At 56.8% G+C, this 17,910-nt stretch overlaps 9 protein-coding genes across 9 annotated transcripts; 4 read left to right on the forward strand and 5 right to left on the reverse strand.

Moving 5' to 3' along the window:
- Nucleotides 1-77: 77 nt before the first annotated feature.
- PHYSODRAFT_327875 (hypothetical protein) lies at nucleotides 78-1,239 on the reverse strand (the record flags this gene model as incomplete). Its single annotated transcript, XM_009524100.1, has 3 exons — nucleotides 78-169; nucleotides 226-1,091; nucleotides 1,157-1,239. The coding sequence occupies 3 exons, from the start codon at nucleotides 1,237-1,239 to the stop codon at nucleotides 78-80; spliced, it is 1,041 nt and encodes a 346-aa protein (XP_009522395.1).
- Nucleotides 1,240-1,449: 210 nt separating this feature from the next.
- Nucleotides 1,450-3,488, forward strand: PHYSODRAFT_327876 (hypothetical protein; the record flags this gene model as incomplete). The annotated part of the gene is made up of 3 exons (XM_009524101.1): nucleotides 1,450-1,617; nucleotides 1,681-3,194; nucleotides 3,248-3,488. 3 exons carry the CDS (start codon nucleotides 1,450-1,452, stop codon nucleotides 3,486-3,488), a joined length of 1,923 nt encoding a protein of 640 aa, XP_009522396.1.
- A 75-nt stretch (nucleotides 3,489-3,563) lies between these two features.
- On the reverse strand, nucleotides 3,564-4,658 carry PHYSODRAFT_312731 (hypothetical protein; the record flags this gene model as incomplete). The annotated part of the gene is made up of 4 exons (XM_009524102.1): nucleotides 3,564-3,749; nucleotides 3,809-4,117; nucleotides 4,313-4,443; nucleotides 4,520-4,658. 4 exons carry the CDS (start codon nucleotides 4,656-4,658, stop codon nucleotides 3,564-3,566), a joined length of 765 nt encoding a protein of 254 aa, XP_009522397.1.
- Nucleotides 4,659-6,296: 1,638 nt separating this feature from the next.
- PHYSODRAFT_285316 (hypothetical protein) lies at nucleotides 6,297-6,901 on the reverse strand. The gene has a single exon (XM_009524103.1). It carries the CDS (start codon nucleotides 6,776-6,778, stop codon nucleotides 6,452-6,454), a length of 327 nt encoding a protein of 108 aa, XP_009522398.1. The 5' UTR covers nucleotides 6,779-6,901; the 3' UTR covers nucleotides 6,297-6,451.
- Nucleotides 6,902-8,178: 1,277 nt separating this feature from the next.
- On the reverse strand, nucleotides 8,179-8,505 carry PHYSODRAFT_298132 (hypothetical protein; the record flags this gene model as incomplete). The annotated part of the gene is made up of 1 exon (XM_009524104.1): nucleotides 8,179-8,505. The coding sequence occupies one exon, from the start codon at nucleotides 8,503-8,505 to the stop codon at nucleotides 8,179-8,181; it is 327 nt and encodes a 108-aa protein (XP_009522399.1).
- Nucleotides 8,506-9,611: 1,106 nt separating this feature from the next.
- PHYSODRAFT_379053 (hypothetical protein) lies at nucleotides 9,612-9,764 on the reverse strand (the record flags this gene model as incomplete). The annotated part of the gene is made up of 1 exon (XM_009524105.1): nucleotides 9,612-9,764. A coding segment is annotated over one exon (153 nt), but the record flags the coding sequence as incomplete, so codon positions are not given.
- Nucleotides 9,765-12,428: 2,664 nt separating this feature from the next.
- Nucleotides 12,429-13,315, forward strand: PHYSODRAFT_495607 (hypothetical protein; the record flags this gene model as incomplete). The annotated part of the gene is made up of 2 exons (XM_009524106.1): nucleotides 12,429-12,799; nucleotides 12,883-13,315. The coding sequence occupies 2 exons, from the start codon at nucleotides 12,429-12,431 to the stop codon at nucleotides 13,313-13,315; spliced, it is 804 nt and encodes a 267-aa protein (XP_009522401.1).
- A 917-nt stretch (nucleotides 13,316-14,232) lies between these two features.
- Nucleotides 14,233-15,561, forward strand: PHYSODRAFT_489718 (hypothetical protein; the record flags this gene model as incomplete). The annotated part of the gene is made up of 2 exons (XM_009524107.1): nucleotides 14,233-14,585; nucleotides 14,775-15,561. Coding segments are annotated over 2 exons (1,140 nt in total), but the record flags the coding sequence as incomplete, so codon positions are not given.
- Nucleotides 15,562-15,822: 261 nt separating this feature from the next.
- PHYSODRAFT_495733 (hypothetical protein) lies at nucleotides 15,823-17,340 on the forward strand (the record flags this gene model as incomplete). Its single annotated transcript, XM_009524108.1, has 1 exon — nucleotides 15,823-17,340. One exon carries the CDS (start codon nucleotides 15,823-15,825, stop codon nucleotides 17,338-17,340), a length of 1,518 nt encoding a protein of 505 aa, XP_009522403.1.
- Nucleotides 17,341-17,910: the final 570 nt, after the last annotated feature.

The raw sequence follows: 17,910 nt of genomic DNA on the forward strand, positions 1-17,910 counted from the left end.
CGGAACGTACGCGCCCAAAGCGTAGAGCACAGAGTTCAATAGTGTATATATCTCATTGAATATAGATATGGGCCAGTTCAGGCCGACCGCAGGGCGAAGACTGGCGCAACCATGACGCTCTCGAAGCGGAGGATCACGTACAGCATCTCCATGAGCCAGTACTTGACATCTGCCGGCGCGAGCGCAGGCAGCCGGCGTAGCGGAAGATGCATCCGGGGTCTCTACCGTCTCCGCTTGCCGCGAACCTGCTGGAAGGCGATGGCGTGAACACCAGCGCGGTGAACAGCTGCAGCCAGTGGTGCGACTTGGGCAGGCAGCCGTAAGCGGCGTTGTGCTCCAGCGTACGCAAGAAAATGACATGGTTGCGTCCGTGCTGGACGCGCATCATGCTCTCAACCGTGTGCACCACCGCTCCAGTCTGCGGGTTGAACATGCAGCGATGGAGAACAACGCCGTCATCGTCGACCCGCTGCAGTTGCTGCATCTGGATCGTCACAACAGGATGGAAGAGCCTCGGGTGCGTCTCTGGTTGGCACAACTTGTCGAACGTCGTCGTGTAGAACGCCTCCGCGTTTAAGTGATCGAACCGCTTGGACATGACGAACCGCGTCGATCCTTGCTCCAAGTCGATCTTCCGTCGGTCACTCCAGCCCATGACAACGGCGCCAGTGCTCTCATAGTCCGTCTCGCAGCTCGTGGCCTGGAACTCCTGCAGGTTCTTCCTCAGCAGTTCGTTCCAATCTTCTGCAGTTAATGGGATGTAGTGCTCTCGGATCAACTTCTGGTGGCCGGCTAGCAAGAGCTCAATCTGCGCTTGGCTCGGGTAAGGCAACGGCGCGCAATTATTCAGATTTGCCTTCAACGCGTCGTGTTCCGCTTGTAGCTGCTGCTTCTCTCTTGAAATCTGCAGCAGGTCGCGCTCCTGCTGCAGTCGCTGGACTTCCTCCTTGACACGACTGACCTGGTCCTTCTTGCGCTGCATGAAGCGGCGCTGCACCGCGCGGTGCTTGGACTTGCGCGTATCATTTGCAATTTGCCTCGCAATCAGAGACCGATAGCGCATAAGCTGCTGGGCATTGGACTCGTCGCTCCTGCCAACATGAAGTCGTTAGTCAAGCGTACACATCAAATTTTAGTCCTTGCAGTTTGCGCGTACTTGTAGCTGCCCAGCGGCTGGTCGAACAGCAGCGTTTCGATGATTTCCTGGTCCGTTTGCGTCCAATTGACAGGCAAGTGCATTGCTTCGGCCGGTGGCATTGACAGCAGAGAGCCTCGGCGTGAAGAGATCCACTTGACGTTCCCGGTTGGACCACCGTTTTGATGGGACTATTAAATAGTCCTGTCAAAATAGGTATAGTCCAATTTAACGTTAATCTCAACGTTTGTATGAGACTCAAAAATTGCGCATCACCATCTCGTCCACCAATTTTCAAACTCAAGTTGACACGCATGGCGCCAGTGTCCTCACTTCCGCTGCACGACCCGGCACCACTGCTACTACGCCGCGAGCGTCAATTCAGCGATGTGGACGTGGAACTATTGGCCGATGCATTGCGAGGAGGTCGCGAGGCCAACCGCCGTCGCAAATTAATGGTGAAATTGGTCCGCCGCCACCCGGTACTGTCACGTGGAGACTTCATCTACTAGAACCACACACAACGCTGCGCTGCGGGCTTGGAGAAGGCCTACCACTACATTAAACTAGTGCAAGACTACAACGTCGAAGACCCGTACGACCAGCAGGAATTGTATGTTGCGTTGGGCGAGCGTCTGCCGCTGGAAGTGCATCGAGCCATGTTCGTCCCGACGCTCGAGAACCAGGCCGTCAACGAGCAGCAGGCCAAGTGGCTGCCGCTTGCGAGGAGCTTCCGCATCATTGGGGCCTACGCGCAGACGGAATTGGGCCACGGGTCCAATGTGCAAGGCATTGAGACGACGGCGGTGTACGACAAAGAGAGTCAGGAATTTGTGATCAACTCCCCGACGTTGACCAGTCGGAAGTGGTGGCCAGGGGGGCTGGGAAAGACGGCGACGCATGCAATTGTGCACGCGATGCTGGAGGTTGGTGGGGAGAAGAAGGGGGTTCAAGCGTTCATTGTGCCGCTGAGGTCGCTGAAGGATCACACGCCGCTACCGGGGGTCGAACTGGGCGACATTGGACCGAAAGTGGGCTTCAACTCGCTGGATAACGGCTACGCGGTCTTCCGCAACGTGAGAGTTCCGAGACGGAATATGCTCATGAGGTACACGAAGGTGCTGCCCGATGGGACTTTCGTCAAGCCCAAAAGCTCCAAGCTCGTGTACTTGACCATGACGCAGGTGAGGGCGTATCTGATCCTAAAGTTGAGTTTCCTGCTCGGAGCGGCGACGACCATCACGACTCGATTTAGCGCCGCACGCATTCAAGGGAGGAGCAAGACAATAGTTGGTCGGGGCTTGGAGATGTTGCCGAAGGAGGTTCAAGTGCTGGACTACCAGAACCTGCAGCACGCATTGCTGCCGTTGATTGCATTGGCCTACGCGGCCAATTTTGCTGAACGAGCGATGACGGCGTTGCACGATGATACTCTGAAGTTGGTGAAAAGGGGGCACGACTCTTTCGACTTGCAAGTAGCTGAAGTACATGCAGTGTCGTCTGGATTGAAGGCGCTGCTGGCAGACCGAGTGAACGATGGGATCGAGCAGTGCCGTCGTTTGTGCGGAGGGAGCGGTTTTCTGCAGGCGAGCAATTTGCCGCATCTCTTCGCTGAAAACGTGGGGCCTTGCACGTTTGAAGGCACTTTCGACGTGCTGGTTCAGCAGCACGCACGTTATCTGCTGAAGGCTTTTGCCCGAGAGAAGCGCTCCAGCGACTCGAACGAAGCTAGCGATGAAGAGACTCCAACGAGCTTCTTGCGCTACACCGATCTGTACGTCAACCATCGACTCCGCTGCAACGTCCATCACGCAGCAGACTTTGGCAGTTTCCACGTTCTCACAGACGCGTTTGAGGTGCGCGCCGCGCGCTCCATCCAGCGACTTGCAGACGCTATGGAGTCAAACAATGGTCAAAACGCATGTATGCTGCTCATGACCGCCGCCTCGACGCATCACGCGGAATTGATGCTGCTCAAGTCCTTCATTTCAGGAGTGTACTCGTTACCTTCAGGCAAGACCAAGGCTGCAGTGGCGCAGCTTTGCCAGCTCTTCGGAGCGTACTCCTTGTGAAGGGGTTGGGAGACTTCCGCCAGCATGACTACATGTCTAGTGCTCAGGGGGATATGGCTCATCAGCTAGAAAAGCTGCTGCCTCCAGTGCGTCGCAACGCTGTCCGCCTCACGGATTCCTGGGATTTCAGCGACTTCGAGCTCAACTCGGCTATCGGCCGATACGACGGAGACATCTATCGCGCTCTCGTGGACCAAACCAAACGCGAACCTCTCAACGCCTCGGAGGTTCCGGAGGGATACGACCAATATCTCCGCCCGCTTTTCAAGTCATCGTTGTAGCTTGCTGGCTTCTCGCGCATGTGTACTAAAGAAACGAACAGCGGTTTTGAATCAAATCCGCTCATAGGCTTCGTGTTAAACCTGCTGGAAGCCCTCCGTGGACTCTGGGACCCAGCCAACGGCTTGGAAGGGTACTTCTGCTGCGATAATGCTGACTGGCAAGTGCAGGCAGACGTCGGGGCACCACGGGATATCACACTCGACGTCGATGCGGTACGCGCAGGCTATCAGCTCTCCTTTGGTTGACGCTGAAGGAAGCCGCTGTGTTCCGGAACGAGTGTGAGCGGCTGTGGCTGGTCCAACGTCGTGCCGGGCGGCACCCCCGGGAAAGCGTTCTCGCACATAAGCTTGGTGAGCGTGCGGTACGATCCTGCTCCGTTCGAGAGCTGCACCGTGATGTCTTGGTACAATTTACAGCGCATGGCTGTGATCTCCACGCTCGACCCGTTGTTGATGTTGCACAGGATCTGCGCTGTCTCCCCTGGGAAGTAGACGCTTTTGTCCATGGCCACAGCGAGCTGGCACGTGCCGCGGCTAAAGCAGCAGAGGAACTTGACGTCCTGCGTGGTCGAGTCCTCGCTTGCTACCAGCGCCTTGAAGTTGCGTTCGTGGACCACGAGGTCGCAGAGCTACGCCCCCGGACGCTACATGTATCCGTTCGAGTACCAGCTTCCGGCCGATCTGCCGGGCGCGTTCAAGATCAGCGACTACTCCGAGGGAGACATGCAGGGGCTGACGGCCAAGATCAAGTACAAGTTCAAGGCCACGCTGGACGTCGGGGGCTTCTTCGCCTCGGATCTCAAGGCCTCAGTAGCGAAGATCACAATCTTCTGCTTAAAGAAGTCCTTGTCACGCTCGACGTGGTCTCGCTGCTCCACGGACTCCCCGTCTCGGAATTCCGTGTGAACGTGCGAGAACTCCACCTTCTCCTTCCCGGTCACCTTGAGCACCAGCGCTGCATCCACACAGACGTATCTTAATGAGCATAGGTAAACTCAAGCGAGCTGCACTTCTTAGTAAGAAGTTCTTACCATCGCACTCGATTGGCTCGAGGATGTCGGCGTAGATGGTGCAGACCACCAGCTCGCCGGCGATGTACACCGGCTTGGCGACCGTGAGGCCGATCTTGCCTTTCTTGCCGAGCCCGAACGCCTTGGCCAGCTTCCCCATAGTACAGTGTCGGTAGTCGCTCGATCCCAGTCGCGAAGAGACGGCAAAACCGAAGTGCCGCTCGTCTGAATTCACGTGAACTCAAAGTGCCTACATGTACCTAATACATCAGGTGTCGGTGGTCTCCGATAATCGCGCAACTTGATTGAGCTGCGCGAGTAACACAACGCGTAAAACCCCGAGGCGTTTTGATCGAGTGCGTCTGCAACGGCGGTGGCCAAAGCCTGTCTGGGTCTGGGGTGGAGTTGAGCTGCAGCACGAGATCATGTAGTGTACGCCTCAAAGGGCAGGACTAGGGACTCCCTAGTAGGGATGAACAGTACAAGTGAAAGAGGATACGGTTGGAAGGCGGTTTGCTTCAACGAGAGCAAATGACATGAGCCGGAGCGCGGCACCAATTGCACTGACGAGGTGTTGAGTCAGCTCGGGCGAGATTTGCACAGGCAGGCAAGCAGGTCTGGTCGTTGCAGTGCAGTGCGTGCACTCGTACATGTACTCTACGTTGAAGTGGACGTGGACTCTGCGGCGCGCGCGCGTCGAACACGCAATGCGTCACCTCGAGCGGCGGATGAACACGGCTGCAAAATACATGTACATGTAGATTTACATGTTGGCCGACACCAATGCTTCACGCCACACCTTCTACGAGCCCGAGCCCGTCTACTTCAAAAGTGGGCTCCCCCTAAAACGAGAGCCAAAAGTCGCACAAAATGGGCTCCCTCATGGTAAGTACGAGATCAAGGAGCCCTGGTTCGGGCTCCCCATTGGCTCCCCTCCAGGGCTCCCCAAATTTAGCTTCAAATCTATGACGGGCTCTTCATAGTAATATCTGATTGGCCAATTTTACCTAGACTTAAGGCGAGCAACTTCGCGTGATCGATGCGCCACGCCAGAAGATCGAGCTCAAAGATCGCCACACTAGAAGATCTCGCGCCGCTCATATGTGTACAGCCGCTCCGAGGCCACCCCAGCGTCGCCGATAGTCCTTCCTTCCCCTCAAGGAGAAGCCCTCTTTCCTATGCCTTTTCAGGTTAGAACCTGGAGATACTTCAATGACGGCCAATCATCAGCGAGATATTTAACACAGGTGAGGGGGAGCCCTTAACGAAGAAGGCTCACAGTTCTGGAGGGCTCCTTTCACTTAACCTATTAAACTCAAGAGCCGAGCTCGCGACTTTTTGGGTTCACCCAAGAGCCCAGGAGCCCGGCTCTCCCCAGGGCTCGGAGAAGGTGTGCTTCACGCCATCTTGGCTCGCACGACTTCGCTTCAACTTTGTTGCCAGCCTCTGCGCGCCTGCTGTTGTGGACGTCTGAGCAGCGCAATGTCCGCACTGGAATGCTTGCGCTGCGGAGCACCGTAGACAAGGCTCGGGGCGTGATCCCAGGCCTCGAAATGATGCAATTTCGCATGGCAAATGGCATCAGTCAAGTTGACTGATGCCTGAGTCAACGCGAGATCACGGCCGACCGGCGCTTCAAGCAAGTGGATAAGCAGATTACGCCCGCGAACATGCTCCCAATCTGCCTCGAAGGAGGGCAGGAACGCGCAGCGCGCACGCATTGGCGCTGGTTGGCACTGCGCGGCAATGAATGAATGAGAGAGAGAGAGAGAGAGAGAGAGACTTTGCAGAGGTTGAAAACTCATTGGTAGATGCTGTATTTCATTGGTACAGGAAGCTAGCACGCAGTCGTAGTATAGCTTGAATACATAGGGGGTTGGTTGGTTGGTCGTTCGCGCGTGCACTTCCTTACGGCTACACGCGCTGGCGGTAGGTATTAGATCAGAGCAGCGATCAGAAGAGCAGTTCCAGCAGCTCGCTGGCGCAGTCCTCGAGCGTCGGGTATTCGTCCGAGTCGCTGGCTGTAGAGTCGAGAGGGACGAGGTCATCGCTGCCGAACGCCTGCATCTTGACGAACGGGTCGTAGTCGCCCGCGCCCAGCCACGTGCTGCCGATGGTGTCGTCCGGGGACACGGGGGAGCTCGACACGGAGATCGGCGACAACTTGGAGCTGGTGTTGGAGTCGAGGATCTCGATGGCGTCCGCGATGGACATGTAGATCTTGCTGGCGTCGTCCATGTGGGGGCAGTCCTTCTCGGTGCAGCTGCACGGCAGCTTCATCTTTGAGTAGGAGCCGAGTCCGAGTCCGCCCGCCGACGGGCTCTGCAGCGACCGGTGCGCCAGCGCCGCGTCGTCGGTGGATCCGATCAACCCGCGGTGGGCATTGTGCAGACCGTGGCGGGACGCCGCCTGCTTGCGCTGCGCCTCACGCAGCCTGCGCGCGGCCTTCAGTCGGTACTTTTGCGCGTGGGTCATGGTCTGGCGCACGTTGCGCGTGCCGACGTAGGCGGCGACGCGCTTCCAGGGGCCGCTCGCGAAGAGCTTGACGCCCTCGAGGAACCGCGCGTGCTCCTCTTCGGTCCACATGCCGACGCCGACCGAGGGTTTGTTGCTGCCGCTGAAGTGCGGCTGCGTTGCGGTCTGGAGGCTCATGGTGGTGGAGGCGGAGAAAGTTGGGGAATGAAGCCACTGCTGTTGCTGTGAGGGTGGGTTGGTGGGGTAGTAGTAGGGGGGGTCTAGTTCAGCTCGAAAGTTTCCGTGTTCGTGTGAGTGCCTGAACTCGCTGCCGCAGATTCGTGAATGAAGTCACGAGAGACTTGGTCGGCAGAGACACTTCAGCATCGAGCTGAGCCTTGGAGGATCGGAGCGCTTTGATGGGCGTATGACTGCGGAGACCGAGCGCGCATAGTGGGTACGCGTCGATCCGCGCCGAGAACACGCACGCACCGGAGTCGCGGCGCGGCCGTAAACTATTGTTCAAAATCCAGCATCGCCGGAGATGCTTGAGCGGCGAGAAAACGGGGGGCTTTCCACCGCGATCCTGTATACTTTGGTCTCGTGGTGCGCGAGTTGAAGGCGCCGCCACCACGGAATTCCGCGCCTGTGGACGAGAACCGCGAGCCGATCGAGTCCAGTTGCCGCGGATTACTGGCGCAGCGCCAGCCGGTGTGTACGTCGATCCTGTACATCACCTCATTGCACAAAGATGAAGTTGACTTTTGACGAGACCATAGTGGTGTCAACACATAACTCCTTCTTCTCGCTTCTCGCTTCTTGCGACCGTGGCTGTGGCTGCGATTACTGGCGCAGGCGGCGCTCGGACACCTGGCGGCAACAATTAATTGCAGTGTCAAGCTCACGCTGCCATGTGCTCGATTTGAAGGTCGGCAGGAAGAGGACAGGGTCTCAAAATGCAACTGCATGTATAATTGCACGTGGTGGCAAAGGAGCTCATCTTTGGAAAGCGTGACATATCAACCAGCGTCTTTTTGGTACACGTGTACAGTAGTCTCTATTTTTTATCAGCACTGCGGGAAAGCTGTCGCATCGGGCAAATTAGAGCCGACAACAAGCTCAGCTGAGGCTCGATGCGGCTATTCCCAATGTTAACTGTTTTCCTTGACCGCAGCGCTTGACAGCGTGCATTGCATTGCTCAAACAGCTTCAACGTCGCATCGAGATCAGCTCCTGTTATCCGAAGCGCGCCGAAGGCTCACGTCTCGGTGGATAGTCTTCAGTGCGCTGCGCGAAAGTTGAAACTTTGCTGAATGCGCGCGCTGCAACATGTACAGGACAACACCACGAGCATCAAACGCGGCGGACGCGCGGCACTCCTTTGTTGTCGCTGTCGCTGCGGCGTTCGTCACCCACTTCAACTCGGCACGCTTTAAGCAGCTTACATGTTGTGTGAAAGCAGGGAAGGAATTCGAAACGCGGGCTCCGCTTAGCTTCACTGCGGGCGATGCATCCGCGATAGGCGAAGGCACGAACGGGAGGAGCGCGTTCATGCTCATCCGGTGACACACCTAGCGGCGCGAATTGCCCAGCTGGTGGATCTTGAGGCGACACGATGCATGTTGAAGTGGACTTGCAGATACGCTGCTTATGGTGCAAGGCGTGTCGTACTCCGTCAGCATGGGGCTGGGGCGACCACAACGTGTCGATTTCGCTCGTGTACTGTAAAGCAGATCGGCTTTAGTGTGCCTTGATAGAAGCCGCAGCCACGACGTCGTGTTGCTCCATCATCCTGGCGGCCGGACTAGCGCCATGTTTGCTTGTTAAAGGAGGTCGGACGCGGGCGCACACGTCGGCCCGATGCCCCTCTTATGGCCAACTTCGATCGCGAGATGCGCTCGAGTAAGATGCTCGCTTGACCTGAGATCCCAGGGCTTTGACCTGTTTCCGCTGACGGTCTTCCTTGCGAGGGGTTCAAGCTCAAGTCCGAGGTGGCTTCTACATGTATCTGTCTGGCTAGCAATTTAATGGCGTCTGTGGCGAAGGGCAAAAGCCTGCTTCGGTGAGATGTCTCTTCGAAGTACACCAACCTACAACAGCGTCCTCTTGGAAAAGGGTGTCATGAAACCAAGGGAGCATTTTATTAAGCGTCCTCTGTAAGTAAAATTCTAATAACAATTTGAGTGTGTCTTGACGTTGACGAATCCATACAAGGGCTGCGCTGCTTGAGTTGCTGGGCGGGTTGTTAGTGCAGGTGTGCTCTACGTGTGCACGTTTAAAATAATAGTTTGAGCAGCTCGGTAGCGCACTCCTCGAGCGTCGGGCTGGCCGTCAAGTCATCGACGAGGTCGATATCTTCCACGTCGAGCAGCGCTGCGTCCAGACACGCTGGCTCCTCCGTCGTCTGAGGAAAGACCCAGGGGTTCGTCTCCGACTCGCTAGCGAAATGCTTGACCTCTGCAGCTGGCAGGCAGCTATTCACGGGGAGCTCCACGGTCGGGAACGCGTAGCGAATGGGCTCGCACGTGAGGTGGTAATTGGTGTTGTGGCTGTTGTGGGCGGCCCCCAAGGCGCGGAGACGCTCTTGCATGAGGGACTCCTCGCTCACGTGGTGGCCGAAGTGCATGCGCATGAGCGCCTGCTTGGTGCGCAGGCCGCGCAGTCGGCGCGCAGCCTTTTGCCGGTACTTTTGAGCGTGCGTCATGGTTTGTCGGACCGTGCGGGTGCCGACGTACGCGGCCACGAGCTTCCAGGGCCCGTTGGTGTAGATCTTGATCGCCTCGAGGAACTTGGCGTGCTCCTCCTTGCTCCAGACGCCGGTGCCCATGCCGTTCGCGTTGCTCTGGCCGCTTGGAGACGACTCGGAGCCTTCGTCGTCCGTGTAGGACGACGACGTGTCGGAGTCCACTTCCATGTCGGTTGAGTGGCTCAGCTCGTCCTTCGACTTGATCTCATCGACGGTTCCACCGGTAGACAGGTAGGCGTTCATCTTGTGACAGAAGAAGGTAGATGGTACGTCGTCGCGGGGTGGACTGGGGGCGAGTGTAGTTGCTTGAGACCAAGCAAATTCGAGAGTGCGCTCCTGCTGCTGCAAACTACCCTTTGGCCGTTCGTCTCCGTGGCGTTTGTCGACGTACGTACATTTTATCGAGGAAATCATATCTAGAGAAACCGCACTTTGAGTACGGGCGCCCGCGTTTCATAACGCTCACTAGTGGTCGACTGAGTCCCGCTTGGCGCTTGCTCTGCCTGCCTGCGATATCACAACGCCGTGGTCGTCCCAGGGTTTTCCACGAAGACGTGGCTGAAAGCTGGAAGCTGGAAGCGCGACTGGAATTGTTTGCCACGCAGGAGGTGGACTTCGTCTCGACTGCAAAAGTTCGAGGCTAAGATGGCGGCTCAGTGAAGACGCGTTAGCTACGAGGACCGAGAGAGTTTTTACCGTCGCATCTTGGTGGCGAGCGGGCGCCGGTTTTCTATGACTTTACACTGGCGACTGTCATGACGGTTGCTTGGTGCCCGCTCGGCGGGCCCTGAGAGACCAGCAACATGATGTGGCCAGCGCGCAGCGTCGGCCAGTACACTCAACGTGGTCTTAATCCTTAACTGCCCACAAGGCGACGAGACAACCGCCCGCCCGGGTATCAGCCCCTGCCGAACAGCGCTTCGCTAAGAAGGCGCCAGGCCTTTCGCCTGCAGGCAAATACTACATAGCCTTTCGGCGCAGGACACACGGCACGCCAGCGAGCTGGTGGTTAGCAGTTTGTACACTGGGGTGCTGCCTGCCAACGCGGGACGGGCGCAGAATTGTCGTCGAGTTGAGGTCTGAAAGATACCTTGAAGTGCATGTACTTGAGGTCGAAGCGGACTGTCCTGGACAGTGTGCACACTGCACAGATCACCGATTCCGGCTTTAGACCTGCGAATGGATCATTAGGCGAGCAATGGCCAACTCCTCTTGGCCGCTCCTGAGCGTGCTGGAAGTGGTGCAAGGCTCTGTTACCGCCACTCGATCAAAGCTTGTGGTTTCCAGCAGTTGGATGGAGCAAGCGGAGCTGTGGGCGGGCGGTTGGTTGTCTGTTGCCAATGCCGATGCTGCCGCCTCCCCACATCAGCTCGCGTGAGAGTCAGAAGCAGAACCGAACGCTTTTTTTCGGGGGCTGAGCCTTCACGACACTTGACGTGACGTCGGTCTGCGTCGCCGCTGGCATACGCGGATGGAATACACGTCCTCCATGGGTGCGTCAGCGGCAGCGAATGCCCAGCGACGCCACTGTACTCTTCACGACTGCTGCGAAGTTAAATGAGTGGCGCCACCATCATTTATTCCTGTCTCCGGTGGAAGAGCCCGACCAAGCGGGGCCCGATTCTATTTGTCCACGCTACTGAGCAACCTGCGCAGGCCTCAACTTGGCAGCAACTCGCCTCCTTCGACGTCTCATGTTGTACTGGTCTTCATTTAACCACAGCTTTGATCTAGCTGGTAGTCTCGTCTTGCCATGCGGGCGGATAGTAATCGGAGCTGGAAGTGCACGCTTGGCTGGAGATGAATGGACCCGTTCACTGCACACATCAAAGCTGCTCGCATCCTTCACCCTCAACGGCGGGACAACTCCCAGCGTAAACGAGACGCTGATGATACTGTCTGTAGACGCGAGTGTCCACTAGATCTGCGAATCTACCCGCAACTATGCCAAGTATTAGCGTGAAGTAATCTCAGCAGTCGATACTCGCCAACCGGACAGCAGCAAAGAGTTAGCGGATCCTACGGACCCTGACATGGTGGCAGCCACAGCTTCACGCTCGCCACGGCAGACGTTGCTCTGCTCTGCATGCCGATACAGTATCAGCGTCCGGAGCTCAAGTCGCTTCTGAAGCTGAAAGCCTAAATCTCCCGTCATCGCAAGAACCCAAAACTCAATTGAATTGCGTCCTCCGAGACTTGGAGCAGGTCTTCCCGTCTCTGGAGGTCGAGAGCAGGTCCAAGGCCAGGAGCTTCCAAGTTGCCAACACTAGATACTTCATTGTATCGAATCACGTTAATGGTGCCGCTGGTACAGTATACGCAAATTCATGCCAACTTGGCCCAAGCCTTATCCGAAGCCGCCAACTGGACACAGACCAGCGGATCCTTCGGAGCCCGGCGCGATTACAGCCATAGATTCGATAGAAGCTGCCCCTCGCTTCACGCGGATGTGTGGCTCGCAAACTCTCCCAGAGCTCGAGTCCCTTCTGAAGATGGACTAACTCCCAGAACCCGAAATTCACATTGTCAATTCCCATGTCATCAACTGTCAATTCCACATTTTTATGATTTGGTACTTAAAAGTACCAAATCATAAAAATGTGGAGGAATAAAAAACGGATTCAGACACAAAAGCAGACTAAAAAAGGACCCGTTACTAACACAGTCGAGCGCGGTTACAGTACCGCTTGACTACCTAGAGCTGAGCCCCTCAAGCCCCTCCGTGCAAGGATGAACAGGTTCTGGAGCTGCTCGCTGCGCGGCGATGCGTCGGACGAGTCGGTGCGTCAAGTGCCGTGCGCGCCCATGGTGCCGCGTGCTCTGGGGGCGCCGGCCAAGACGAAGCGCCGACTCACGGAGCTGCACGACGTGGCGCAATTGGGTTTCGGGGGCTGCGGGGGCATGTACAACTACTTCCTGGGCGTGGCGTCCGTCCTACAGGAGGAGTACGACCTGCGAGACGTGATCTTCTCGGGGGTCTCGGCCGGGTGCTTCCCGGCGCTGGTGCTGGCCCTGGGCATGGACGTCAAGGAGTTCTTCTTCAAAAAGAACCTCCCGCTCATCGAGGACGCGGCGCAGTGCTCGTACGCAGGGCTCGGCAAGTACGACAAAAGCTGTTGCTATATTGTATCTAAAGGGTTGATGACCTGGGAGAGTTAATTTGTTTGACGTGTGTTGTCTGTAGGTGGATCCCCATGGTGAAGCGCAATATGGTGAAGTTCCTACCGTCGGACGCGTATCAACTCGTGGACAAGAAGCTGTACTTCTCGGTCACGGAGATCCCCTCGTTGCGCAACCACTTGATGACGACGTGGACGAGCAACGAGGAGATGGTGGACTGCATGCTGTGCTCGGCCCACGTGCCGTTCTACACGACGTCGCTGACGGCGCCGTACCGGGGGAAGCGCTACTTCGACGGAGGGCTGAGCAACTCCAGCCAGGGCCCCATCGTGCACCCGGACGCACCCCACAAGGTGTTTGAGATCTGGAAGTGGCGCTGGATTTCTCCTACCTGGGTCCTGGTGACCACCAACGCCGACTGGGCCATGGAGATGTTCCGGATGGGACGTGAAGACGCGGCCAAGAATCTCCACGAAGTTAACGAAGTGTTCTTTTAGACAGGAACGCCCGATTGATTCCCTCATTAGAAGCAACAGCGTGTTCCTATCTGATTCATTGCCCATCATGTTGTATGGGGTGTTGTTGAAATGTTGTGCCTGTTACAGAGGTGTTTTAGTTTTCAGACTTGTTGCTCGAATTTCTCGACAACTATTCAACAAGTCAGTGAGAGTGTGCGAGTCCGGTTCTCAGCCAGCATTGTCTTCGTTGTTGGCACTAAAGAGCAGCTCTGGAAATCTCAGCAGTCGACATTCCGTCTGTACGTCGATCGTCAATCTTAAGAGTGATCTCAGTGATCTTTGCTGCGGTCAACATTGGTTGGATCTCAATCGAGACTGTGATCACTTGTTTCCAGCGGTACAGGCAACGGTGTTGCTGGACTAGTTCCGAGCTGAGTATTCGGCTGTTTCCGGTGAACGGTAGACTCAGCCCGCTGCACTGGCAAACAACGGCACCAAGACCATGGGTTTTTCCACCGTTCCTGAGTTTTCCTCGAGTTGGCAGTGAGCGGTAGACTCCTATTGCGTGGCGCCAATGCATACCAAGCGTGAGAGATGTGGAGGTTGCGTGCACGCGTCAGTCGTAATGCGTCGAGCGTTGCCATGGAGTGTTCCAGCTCAAAGCGGAGACCATGGCATCAAAACTACGGCTTTCGTTCGGGTAGTAATCATGAGATGTAGCCAATCTCAAATGGATCACTAACTACCCGTCATAATCGATTCGGTACCGTACGTACCAATCCAGAACATGAACTGTAACGTGTCACAAAACCTCTATCAACCGGTTCCCCTTGAAATCCAATTGATGGTTTCTACCAACGGACTCAATCCGCCGCGGATCTCATTTCTGCATCGGATCGATCATGCAGCCGGACAAGGCGAGCATGTCCGAGGCCGCTGCGTCGCCGCGTCGCCCCATGACCGACGACGACGCCAAGAAGCGTCCAAAAACCAAGACCAGAGCCAAGAAGCGCGAGTCCGAGGGCGTCAGCAGCAGCGACAAGAGGCGAGCGCCCAAGAAGAGTCCGCAGCAGGCGCGAGAGGACTCGAGCGCGTGTCTCGTTGGCTCTTCGTCCTCCTCTTCGTCCTCTTCCTCCTCTTCGTCTTCTTCTGGTGACTCGGATGCGCGCGACTCGAGCTCCGGCGGCAAGAACAGCGACGCCAGCGGTCCACGACGTCGCACGAACAAGAGGAACCCTAAGGCAAACCCTAGCGCCAAACGTCGCTATGACTCGTCATCTGCCGAGTCGCCAACGCCTGAGCAGGGCAAGTTCCGGTACCTCAAGCCCGACGAGATTCAGAGCGGACAACTGCCGGTTTACGACTTCGCCGTCATCGTGAACCGCCAAGTGCAATTGCCGGGGTGCATCCGACGCACGATCAGCTGCATCTGTTGCTGTGGGACGTCTGTGGAGTCGCCCTCGGCGGTGAATACGCCCAAACGGGGCTGCATGGACAGTATCGCTGATGCCTCACACGAAAGATCGGGCTTTAGACGGCTGTGCATGGCCAGCTCCCCCGTGCTCAATGAGAGCGAGGACGAGCACCGACGCATCGTCAACAAGCTCTGCAGCCAAGGCTTGCTCGTGGATATAATCGATGGGGGAGACTCCAAAGGCGAGATGCACTCCGGGTACCTGATCCTGCTGGTTCGAGCGCCGGACTCCGTGGTCATGTCGTTGGTCAAGCAGTTCCGAACGCTCATGTGGATGGAGCACGGCGCCGTGGTGGATATGGAGCAGGACGTGGCTCAGCGTCGAGACGACCCCACTACTCCGGCCGAGAGGATCGAGATCGTGGACTATATTATCGAGCAGCGGGCGAGGTTGTCCAAGAAGGACTTGTGGATCCATGACCTCTTCCCCATGCACAACCAGAGCGTGACGAACACGCTCATTCATAGGTGGGTGACGTCCTGGAGGCTACACGAGCTGGACGACAAGAAGGTGCTGCGCTCGTTGCGCTACAATTTTGGCGAGAAGGTGGCGTACTACTTCGCGTTCCTCAAGTACTACAACACGTGGCTCATTCCGCTCGCGGCTATCGGGATCTTGCTGGAACTATTGCGTGGAGTCATTTCCATGACGGCATACATGCGTCTGCTGCCGTTCTGGGGCTTGGGTGTGTCGGTGGTCTGGGGCTTTGCGTTCCTCAAGTCGTGGGAGCGCGAGAACGCGTGCATGCAGTACGACTGGACGGGTAAGCTGCACGTAAAGCAGATTGAGTACCGCAATAAGCAGTTCCACGGCGAGTCTCGCGTGAACGCGCTGACGGGCGAGGTGGAAGTGGTGTATCCTGCATGGCGCCGGCTGCCCAAGTACTTCTGCGTGTTCCTCTTCATGCTTGGGCAGATGCTGATCATGCTGGTGCTTGTGGCGAGCTGGGTGACAATCTATGAGATCCTCAAGGCCACGTACAAGGAGAGCTACATCTTCTCGACTCAGTGGCTGCTTATTCTGCTGGAGGGCTGCGTGTTCGGCTTCTTTGTTGATGTTGTCCAGTGGAACATGGTGGTGACCAAGATGGGCGCGCTGTTCACGCACTGGGAGAACTACCGCACGGAGGAGCAGTACGAGAAGGCGCTGATCCGTAAGCTCTTCTTGCTCGACTTCCTCAACTACTACACGTGGTTCTTCTCGCTGGCGTTCATCTTCGTGATCCCTGGACTCGGCAACACGTTGACGAACACGTTCAATCACATGTTCTTCGGCGATGCGATCAACTGCTGCTTTGGTCCATACGTTAATGAAGACGGCTCGTGTTCGGTGTGTCCTGTGGGCGACAAGGACGCCACTTGCGTCGAGTGCGTTGGGTTCTTCACTTTTGATCGCCGGCACGTGGATCTGAGTGCGATGTTTGTCACCCCCATCGTGATCACCCAGTCGTTGAACATCTTGCTGAGGCTGGTGGCTCCCATGCTAGTGCGTAAGCGTCGGGAGAAGGCCCAGGCGCGTGCTGACGCGCGAGCTCAGAAGCGCGTTCGTGAGGCAGGCTCGATGAAGATCCTGGGCTCGCTGGACTATGAAGACCACAAGGAGTCGCAGTTCGGCAACAAGTCGAGCTCGCGGTACCTCGAGTATACTCCGAGTGAGATCGAAGTGCTGAACAAGAAGGCGCGCGAGATCCTGTTTGACAGCGAGCAGGACACGTACGACCCGTACGACGATTTCCACGTGCTGACGGTGCAGTTCGGCTTCACGGTCATGTTCTCCATGCTGTGGCCGCTCATGCCCTTCGCGTGCTTCCTGATCAACAGCGTCAAGGGCCGCACGGACGGCTATCGGCTGTGCAAGACGCTGAAGCGGCCGATCCCGCGGCGCGCTAATGGTATTGGAGCTTGGAAGGGGATCCTCACCACTTACGCCTACATCGCTGTGATCGTCAACGTGCTGTTGATCTGCATCTCGACTGGGGTGCTGGAGTTCTTCGACGAGACCTGCGTGAGGGACATTGAACACCAACTGGAGAAGCAAGGGAAGACGCTGGACGATTTCATCTTCGGGCCGAACTTTGGGTGTCTGCACATTGCGTGGCGTCTGCTCTTTATCCTGCTGCTGGAGCACTTTTTCGTTGCGATTGCCTATGTGGGGATGCAGCGCGTTCCTGGCGTGCCGAGCTGGGTCAAGACCGTTATGAGCGCGAGGGAGAATAAATTCAAGGAGCTGCTTAGGAAGCACGAGCTGGTGCTGTTTCCCCCGAACGCTGGAGGTGGCAGCAAAGTCACTGGGTCGGAGGCCGGGAGTGACCAAAGCACGCTGTCGTCCGAGTCGTTCCGTATCGACATGAAGCGGCTCGTTGGCTTTGGGGGCAACACCACGAGCATGTCGAGTCGCAGCACCCGCGCGTCTTCTCAGCCGCCAGCCCCAGCGTCAACAACAGCAGTGCCGCCTCGCTCCATCTTGATCGACCCGATGACGCCGCTCTCTCGAGCTCCAAGCGACTTGGAGTTCCCCACCAGCACGGGCGTTCGCACCAAAGCTCGAGAGAAGCTGGCGAGGCAGTGGTCGGACGGCTCCGACCATTAACCACACTAACTATTTGACGCTAGCTGCTTCGACGCAGCATTTGTAGCTAGGGAAGGGAGCTCCTGGATTGAATCGAGATATGTATTGGCCACAGGATACATGCATGCTTGTCTTGAGCACGTACATGTACGTGCAATCATCCGACGGTGGTTGGCTCTCCAGACTCCATAGTTGACGATAAAGCTGAAGTTGCCTGTCACGTTGAGGTTCAAGGCGGTAAAGTCAGCCGGCCGTGGGCCACACCTTACGCCCGCTTCCGACCATGTCGGCGTAAACGGAATGCCAAGCTTGCTGCTCGAAGCTCGCAATGCAAAGTGCAACAAGTTGGCAGAAGGCAGCAAGCTCCAAGAATACTGTGCATGCACGCACGGTGCACCCCACTGTCAACGCCGGTCAGAGCCTCCTGTCCGTGGGATCATGCTGTTCGAGAGATACAGTAGAGAGAACCAACAGCAGTAGCAGTAGCAGTAGCAGTAGCAGTAGCGAGGCGTTTCTAGCGCTTCCGCGGGATCAACTCAACTTCAATCACTGCCCGCGGCTGCTTCGTTCTCCTGACGTGTCAGCCCAATC

This window comes from Phytophthora sojae, assembly GCF_000149755.1.
Source record: "Phytophthora sojae unplaced genomic scaffold PHYSOscaffold_3, whole genome shotgun sequence".
Taxonomy (NCBI): domain Eukaryota; phylum Oomycota; class Peronosporomycetes; order Peronosporales; family Peronosporaceae; genus Phytophthora; species Phytophthora sojae.